Source organism: Triturus cristatus, chromosome 8, assembly GCF_964204655.1.
Source record: "Triturus cristatus chromosome 8, aTriCri1.1, whole genome shotgun sequence".
Classification (NCBI taxonomy): domain Eukaryota; kingdom Metazoa; phylum Chordata; class Amphibia; order Caudata; family Salamandridae; genus Triturus; species Triturus cristatus.
The window spans coordinates 53,284,980-53,294,721 of NC_140591.1; the positions used below are offsets into that span (position 1 = coordinate 53,284,980).

Here is a 9,742-nt window from a genome sequence, read left to right on the forward strand (position 1 = left end):
GGAATTGCACATCTCTGATCTAATATTAAGAGACCCCTACAACCAACTTATACATGCGTTTGTTATTAGGTGGTTGGACACATGCCCAACTTTTGCCAGTTCCAAACCCCATTTATTATCAGGGGGAAATGAGAGCCAAATCATTAGAGCAACAGGCATAAAGACTAAAATGAATAATTCTAGAAGTGCAGAACTAAAGAACTGCACGGAGGGACTTCAGACACTCGGCAACGGAAGGCTGGTGGTTGATAAAACCCATCTCCCTCTCGAATCCTAAATATTTGTCGCCTTTCTTTGCTCTCTCTTTTATCTATGTATCTATCTTGTATCTATCTTTTGTGTATCTATTTTTTTATCTATTTATCTTTTATTTATGTATCTTTTATGTGTGTATCTCTTTTGTGTATCTCTTTTGTGTATTTCTTGTGTATCTATCTCTTTTGTGTATCTATCTTTTATGTACCCATCTGAATTTTATGTATCTATCTACAAGCGGGAGAATTAGCTAGGTAAGAAAGGCGTGTCCACCCTCAGGCGAGCACCACCCCTGAACTGGGGCTACTTGAAGTGGGCGTAACGTTTCAGATGTGACCATCTTGGTGATGGCACATTTAGGACCTCTGGGACAGGGTTATGCTCATTTCCCCCAAGTGGTCTTATAGGGGCGTAGTGACCACAGGGGTAAGTAGCCCATTGGCTACTATCCTATACTCCTCTAAATTCAGTATTTAGTCGTGCCCTGTCTCCAGGAAAGCAGACGACTGGCCCGTGGAGAAGAGGACCAAAGGTGTCCCCACGTCCCCCAGCATCATGAGACCTGAGCCTCCCTTGTGGTTCAGACAGACTGGCCTCCAGGTCCACACCTGAAGCCTCTTTTCGACCGGACCTATCCCCATAGGATAACATGAGGCATCATATGCTGAAAAGCACCTCTGCACCTGGCCGCCCCAATGCCGCCTGAGGTGACTTGTTGGTGCTGACTTTGACCTCACCGTAAGTCCAGGAGATTGGTCTTTAATGTCTTTGTACTGTACCTGAATGCCGTACTTGTTTTTCCTCCCATAGGATAACATTGCAGTTTCTGAGAAAAGCACTGTTGACTTTTTAAATGCAATAGTATTTCTCTTGAAAAACGTACCTACCTGATCGAATTGATTCTGGTTCCTAAACATATATAAAGATCTGTGTTATCTTTATAAATTGGTGTGGATCTCCTTATTGAGCCGTGTGCATCATTTATTGACTGTGTGTATTTGCAGATGTCTAACACTCCTCTCTGATAAGCCTGAGGCTGCTCGACCACACTACCCCGTAGAAGAGCACCTTGGGATTGCTAGAGCATGTCCCTGTCCCCTCATAATGTAACCCTTGCACAATAAATCTTATCATATAAACAGCCAGCTTCCTGCACAGTAAATATGGGCAATTATGTATTTTTGGGACAGGACTACAGTCCGAACCGCTGAACGGAATGACACCAACTTTGGTAGAAAGCTAGATCTTGGTCCTGAAAGTGTGCATTTTGGAATTTTGTTTAATTCTGTTCAGTAGTTTGGGAGTTACTGAAGAAAAAAATATATAAATACCTAGGGATGCAGACCCTTCGTGGATCCACCTGCAGTGGATCTGGAGGCAAAGCAAGTTCCTAATTGGCTGGCCGCAACCTAAAAGCAAAGTTGCAGCTGCCATTTTGTTCTTCTTTCGGCCCAGGTGGGGGACAAGAAAAGTAAAAAATAACAGTAGGGGTCAGAATAGAGGTATCCTGACCCCATAGGACACATGGAGGGGTCTGTGTGGAACCCCTCAAAGGCAAAATATTGCCCAATTTTTTTGGAGTGACAATGCAGCGCTCAGCACGGCCCCCAGTGTAAATCCGCGATTGATCCGTGGCTCCGAATGCCTTGCTGCGCATTGCCTGTGGCCGTGCGCGGGTTTGGGTGCATGCAGGGGTTGGGTTGGCCGCAGGCCCTACAGCCAACCTCACTGCGCATGGCCAAGGGCATGTGCGGCAAATCATATATTACTTTATGTTTTAAAAAAACCCTACAAATTAAATTAAAAAAATCAAAGGTTACATGGACATTATAGATGGGTTGACATTTTATCCACACAAAACCATAGAAATTCAGCATTTATAATTATAGTTATACTTCACTGAAGAAACTAAACACGTGCTGTTAAGTAACCTTAGGCCACAATTTATAGTTTCTACCTGCTGAATCAACCTAACTATAACGTCCCTGTAACCTTTTGGGTTTCTTCAGTGAAAATATCTGTCTATATATCTCAAATAGTCTTGGCTAACTGCAATCCCAAATAAATCACTTCTGTAAACAAGTCTGGGTATGGTGATTTGAAAAGCTAAAGGTGAAATTGTCTAACAGTATTAAGTGACCAGAACTAAAAGCACATGTGCATCTGTCAATGCTAGGGACACTAGAGATTCGTAGCTGCAGTTCAGCTTTTTTGAAATAATAGAAGTGCTTAACTGGAAGCCAACCTGCATCATATTTGTTGGCTTTAGTGTGAGGTGTGTAATATGCAAAAGGGCCAATAGAATAATGGCAAAGGAGGACCAAATTGTGCAGGGTTGACTAAATTACGTGTCAATAAAATGTACACTTTGTCTTTTTGATACACATGAATGCTGTCTGGGCAAAAAACTACACCTTAATAATACTAACTTAGCTTCTAGCTGCTGCTGTAAGCAATGGAAAGCTGACAGGTTAAATTTTACTTAGTCTGCTACTGGGTTGCATCACCTGCAGCACTTTGATTTTATAACTTTTGATCCAATTGACGTAGAAACATTTTTAGTTGAAATATCCACATGACGCAGCAGAAGATGGACTATGTGGCAACTGCAATGAATCTGTAAGTAGATGGAAAACACTGTGGCTACAGAATCACATAAGTCCTTTGACTAAGTGGTTAAAACTAACATTTGTGGCATATTAAGGTAACAAGCGCTATACTTATGTGTTTATGATAGTGTTTCTATACTACTCTAATCTAGTGCTCTTGCCTGAAATCAGTGACCCACTCAGTTGAGCAAACGTTTAAGAATTATTTTAATTTTTTCATTTCTTTAAGCCAAACATAGATTTAAGTTGAACATCTGTCTGAGCTAAGATGTTCAAATCGCCTTGATCCAGTTAACTTCCTTTGTGCATTTCATTTTAAGTTATGATACATTGATTTTCTAGCACACACTCTCTCTCTCTCTCTCTCTCTCTCTCTCTCTCTCTCTCTCTCTGTCTCTCTCTCTGTCTCTCTCTCTGTCTCTGTCTCTGTCTCTGTCTCTCTCTCTGTCTCTGTCTCTCTCTCTGTCTCTGTCTCTGTCTCTCTGTCTCTGTCTCTGTCTCTCTGTCTCTGTCTCTGTCTCTCTGTCTCTGTCTCTGTCTCTCTCTCTCTCTCTCTCTCTCTCTCTCTCTCTCTCTCTCTCTCTCTCTCTCTGTGTCTCTGTGTCTGTCTGTCTGTCTGTCTGTCTGTCTCTCTCTGTCTCTGTCTCAGTATTTCGCGCGAGATAGTAACTGGAGGACCGCTAGAAGCTGCAAGAAATGTATTCAGTATAGAGCAAAGTAACTTTTTTCAGCTTTATTTTGTTCATTTTAAGGGCTAGTGATTTCAATACTAGTCGGTAATGTCGTAATAATCAAGAGTTCAAATTGTTTTGCCAGTTTTAATGCTTCCATTTTCATGTTGATATCTTTCATTAAAAAGTAGGTTGTTATTGATACTCACTTCTGCAGTGTTGCACACTTTGGTTTTGACTAATTTCAAGTATCTTTCCTTCCTTCAGAGATCATCCCCCATGAATGCATTTGCGGATCATACACACACTGACGAAAGACCATACTTGTGCAATGAATGTGGGAAAAGATTTAGTACCTGTCCATCACTAATGAAACATCAGCGAATACACACAGCGGAAAGGCCATATCCATGTAATAAATGTGAGAAGAGATTTATTAACTATTCAACACTAATGAAACATCAGCAAATACACACCGGAGAAAGGCCATACCAGTGTACTGAATGTGGGAAGGGCTTTATAACATCTTCATCACTAATGGTGCATCAGCAAACGCACACAGGAGAAAGACCATACATGTGTACTAAATGTGGGAAGAATTTCATTTGCGCATCACGCTTAAGGAAACATCAGCTAACTCATAACGGAGGAACGACATACCTGTGCAGTGAATGTGGGAAAGGTTTCAGTAACTCTTCATATCTAATGGAACATCAGCGAAGACACACTGGAGAAAGGCCATATCCATGTAATAAATGTGAGAAAAGATTTATTTACTATTCCTCACTAATGAAACATCAACGAATACATACAGGAGAAAGACCATACCAATGTACTGAATGTGGGGAGAGCTTTACTAATTCGTCATCGCTAATGGGGCATCGGCGAACACACACAGGAGAAACACCACACATGTGTACTGAATGTGGGAAGAATTTCATTTACCCATCAGCCTTAAGAAAGCATCAGCGAACACATACAGGAGAAAAACCATTCATATGTAGTGAATGTGGTAAGGGTTTCACTGTGAGCTCAAGCCTACGGTACCATGTGCAAACCCATACAGGAGAAAAACCGCACACTTGCAGTGAATGTGGGAAGAGTTTCACTGGCAAATCAGGCCTACGATATCATGAGAAAATCCACACAGGAGAAAAACCGCACACATGCACTGAATGTGGGAAGAGCTTTATTGGGTCTGCACAGCTAAACTATCATCAGAAAAAACACACAGGAGAAAAAAACTACACATGCAGTGAATGTGGGAAGAGCTTTGTTCTGTTGTCAATGTTGACATATCATCAGCGAACACACACTGGAGAAAAACCATACAAATGTAGTGACTGTGGAAGGGGCTTTTATAAATCGTCAAACCAAATGCGTCATCGGAAAACGCACACGGGGGAAAAAACATGAAGGTACAAAGAATGTGTGAAGAGTTTTAGTATTTCATCATACCTACGTAAACATCTGAGAACACCCAAAAAACCTACTTATCTAATGACTGTGGGAAGACTTGCCTAACAGTGCAAGCGTAATATTTGATGCACAGAACCACACAGGATTGGCACCCATTCTAAAAAAGTGTCCCCAGCAGCCACATTCCTGGGAGGTTGTTTGGGGTTTTGACAAAAGTACCAAACTTTAATAGTCTGTAGCTTCTCTGCTGTGGTGCAAGTGAATCTTGAATGATGGCAGTCCTAGAACAACAGATAGTGGGCCTGCAAAGACCTAAAAAGCATGAGGCTATCAATATTGTACTGAACTGAGGAAGGTTAAAATGCTTGAGTATTCTCGTACCTGTTGTGAAGAGCAGTTTCCTAGCATTCTTTGGCATACATATTAAAACAAAGCCCAACCTGGAAGTATTAACCCAGTGAAACAAAACACAGAAGTTCAGCAAATGTGGAAATTACTTCTCTTAGATGTCAGTTCTGTATTCCCACCTGAAACACTTATGTGCACTATGAATTGAATAGATTTAATGACTGATCAATGCTAAGGATTCATCAACTTGCAAATATAGGGGAGATCACAAATACCCATGGGTAGACAGTGGTATTACAACCAACCACATCGCTCAAGGGAAAATAACTAAATAATTGTACAGATTAATACAATTAATACTGATGAATTCTCCAATCTGTGTGTAATAAAAGCTTTAAATCAATTTGTTAGTGATTTTGTACCTTAATATTTTGGGATGTCAGACTGCTTGCAAGTCAACATAATGAGTAAATAAGGGGAAGTACAGCATGCCATCCAATAATAAATTCACTATATCTACATCTTAAGTCATAGCTCCACACATAACCAACAACATCAAAATATCCAAATGTCTTGAATGTATTGTTGTATGAAGAAAACAACCTTGCTAATTCTGTCATTTTAAATATCTTGAAAGAGCTCACACGTAACCAATAGGAAGTGAGAGAGATAACAGGTATGGCAAAGTCAGATAAAAAGCTAGTTGAGAAACCTAACCAGCTGAAAATAAAAAATAACTGGAAAGCACACCAGACCAAAAATACAAGTAACTATGTAAGGTGAAAAAAAGCTTACTGATGAAAATCTCAAACTGGAAGCCCAGGACAGTGCTTGGATGCAAAATAGTTTGCTGAATGCCCAGTAAATGTAAACCTGATAAATGCAGGATTATTATTCAAAGGAGGAACATCTCACTTGGTTTCTAGATTTGAAAGGATCATGGTAGAGTTCTGTTGCACGTTTTCTAATTAACCAAACATTGACCAGTGGTTAACAAAACTTTAGGAATCCCAAACCCCTCACACTCCCATACACGGAAGACAATATTTAACCCCCTCCTATCCGGCTTGTCAGTTGACAACGCTGAAATACAAGAATAAAAAAATTGTCACTCTAGAACACCCTGTCATCCCCAACTCAAGTATGAGCTCTTTGAATCCAATCTCATGAGCTGTCAACCATTATGCTAAAGTATGATGGTCAGTGAGCACTTACCTGAGACACCAAGAGAAAAGATGACCAAGCATAATGCCCAGGCCACTCAGCTTGAAGAAAATGAAGCATACAATGAAGCATAAGTGATGGGTAGAAGGCTTGAATTAGTCTGAGCCACTAGTAATTACTTGGAGATTCATCACAGTCCATCATTATTTTGCACATCATCACACCTCAGTTTGGACCCAGCCATATGCAAATCAGTCTTGACCCTACTCTAAGATTAACAGCCTAGCTTCAACCGCCAGGTCATCCCTGAACAGGAACACAAGTAACCCATGACCCGTTTTGAACTGATTGAGGCTCTTAAGAGAGGTCTAGCTTGGTTCCAGTTTCACAGTGAGCACATATGGTCACATCTGTCATACTTGGAGTGTCACACTTAATTATATAAAAATAGTGAGTGGAATGGTTATATTAATCTGAACCATTGATAATTACTCAGGCCTCATCCCAATCCGTTGTTCTTTTGCACACCATGCCACTTCAGCCTTATGCAAATCAGTTTGTCCCTGCTCCAATAGGAACAGTCCAGCCTTAACTACCAGACCAGGTCCTCCTTGAACCAGAGCACAAGCAGTCCAACACCGGTGTCATTCTGATTTGGGGATTGATACTTTGGTTTAGCTTGGTTTCAGTGGTATAGTGAGCACGGGGACCCATCTGGGCATAACCGTCACACTAAGGGGGGGTTTAACATAATGAACAGCAAGGGGATGTAGGGGATAAATGAATTAATACCAGCCACTAGTGATCGCTCGCAATGCATCTTGGTCCATTGATTTAAAAAAAAAATAATAATAATTACCCACTATGCCGCTTCAGATTAGACCCAGGCATATGCAAAGCAACCTTGATCATGCTGCAATAGACAAGGTATAGCCAGAACAGAAGCAACTAAAGACCGATTTCAGACTATTTGATCCTCTTCAGTTGGCTGAAGCTTGTTTCCAGTAGCACAGTGAGCACAGCACCAAAGTCTGGACATACCAGTCACACTTAGGATATCAACCGCAGCAAACAACAAGGTGATGGAGAGAATGCTTGAATCACCTCGATTCCCATTTAATTAATTATTCTTCCCTACTAGTTGGGCTAGTATTGGAGAATAATACAATACCCGATAGAAGAGGGTCTAAGGGAGAATTTATAGACCTGCGCAGATAAGTCCTCAAACCATATATAGCAACAACAAAGAATCCGTGGGTCTCTAAAAGACAAAGGCATATGCAGACAAGTAAGTAGGACAACTCCACAGGACACCACAACAGAGGGGAACTCTTAATTAAGAAGAAGGAATCCCATCAGCCACCTAGATGGCAAACTTCATCATTTGGGATCTCCTAATGGTAGCAACTCAGTGCCACCAGAGAGCCACCACTCCTTGCTGGTATTTTAGGAGGGGCTCATGAGTATTTAAAATGAAATCCAAGGTTAAATAACCACAAAGTGATGAAGCATAAAAATACAGTGGTGAAGGTATGTGATGCAGTGTATGGATAAAGTGCATTAAAATAAATTACCAGGAGAAGAAAAAGTTTATTGAGTATCTCGTGTCAAAAAGATAAACGCAGTAACAGCGCGATCTGAATAGATGTGCGAGGGCGCTAGTGAGACGGTCAACATGTTTCAGCCACCGATGATCCTACATTGATCATGGCTTTCTTCAGGACCTTGTTGTAACTACTGCAATCTAACTATGTGAACAATTCGCACAAAATCATATAATTAGAAACAATACAACCTTGTACCTGTGTATTATTTTGTGTCAGAACTACAGGCAAGGGTATTAGTACTCCTGTTGGGGGGGGGGGGGGGGGGAAAGAAAAGAGACAAAAGGTGTACATATGTTTATCACCGGTCTGTAAATGCAAAAATAATTATAGAATAAAATAACATTTCCAACCCTTGTCAAATGTTGGTTTCCTCAACAATAATTATGGCGAAAACATTAGAACAGACTCCTTACCCGTATTGAATCGGGCGGGAACCTACCGCCCCTGGCAACAGCTCAGGGTGTGAGGCAACGCTCTACAAACAAGAAAAATGAAAGCAAAAGAAACTAAATCCCAAGAAAGTGGGGAAATTAGTGTCAAAATGGACTAAACATGGCCACTCAATGGTCTCAAGCTACAAACGGGTTTAGTTCTTTGCGCATTATGTGTATATTTGTCTGTGTGCTTTGGAGGACAAAACACTGCACCTCAATAGCGCTACAAGACAGCAAAACGTCAATATAGGCGGGCACAGATAGCATGGAGCTCTAATTACTACATGAAAATGGGTGCCATTTCTGCATTAGTGATTGCCATATTAACAGAAATCACAGTCTAATGTCAATTCAACCAAAATAAACTGGAGGCTATGTTACCTTTAGAAATGCCATATTTACATTTTAAAATATTCCATACAGTGGAGAGGCTTACTCGGAAGATGATCAGTCAGTCAAAAATCTTTATTCGGCTTAATGACAGCCATAAAAGAATAAATAAAACATTATTTTATCAATAATACACATAATAAGATTTTAACCAACTCGAATAATACCCAGGAATTCATTTTCTGACAACATTACGAAGTCGAACTGCAGCGGAGATATACTTATAGACCATAAGACAGGTGAATTCATTATTTAAAAGAAGTAGATGACATAATGCAGGTTGACACTTTCTAATATTTAAAAACCTTAATAATGGTTTTAAAAAAGTGCGTCTGGGGTTAAGATACAATTTCAAAAAAGCAAAGTGCTTTGTGCAGAATTTGAATTACATGTACACAGTTCTAATTTGGCATCACAATATGCATCACGTGGGTACGATACCAGTAAATGAAACAATACCCATCATGAACCTGATTAGATAAAACATCTTTGCTTGATTTAAAATAAAAAGAAAGATAGGATTCAATTCATAGGGAGCTAATTAGCAGTGAATGCTCAACAACCCTTTTTTTTTTTTACCATCTCTTGGCTATCTTTCATTCTTCAGAAGTAAAAGAAAATCACTTTTAAGCTTGGCCTTAGGAATTGCAGATATATTTCTGGGACTGTTAAAACAATCCTGCAATCTCAACTTCTCCAATTGTTCTTGCAGGTAAGAGACCCATGGAATTTTTTTTACATAATCCAATTTTAAACAATCTAAAATTATGTCACGATTCAGGACTGGTTCCTCTTTTACCCAGATGCTACGCCAAAGCATCAATGGTGCTAATTGCATGCAAAAG

The 9,742-nt window shown here is 40.2% G+C and overlaps 1 protein-coding gene across 1 annotated transcript in view; it reads left to right on the forward strand.

Annotated features, from left to right (window-relative positions):
- LOC146800054 (uncharacterized) overlaps window positions 1-5,705 on the forward strand; it is a 160,285-nt gene extending 154,580 nt beyond the window's left edge. Inside the window, exon 2 of the mRNA XM_085620971.1 lies at window positions 3,803-5,705. Within this exon, the coding sequence (XP_085477097.1) occupies window positions 3,803-4,951 (1,149 nt within the window). The 3' untranslated portion in view covers window positions 4,952-5,705. The remainder of the gene's footprint in view (window positions 1-3,802) is intronic.
- The last annotated feature ends 4,037 nt before the right edge of the window (window positions 5,706-9,742 follow it).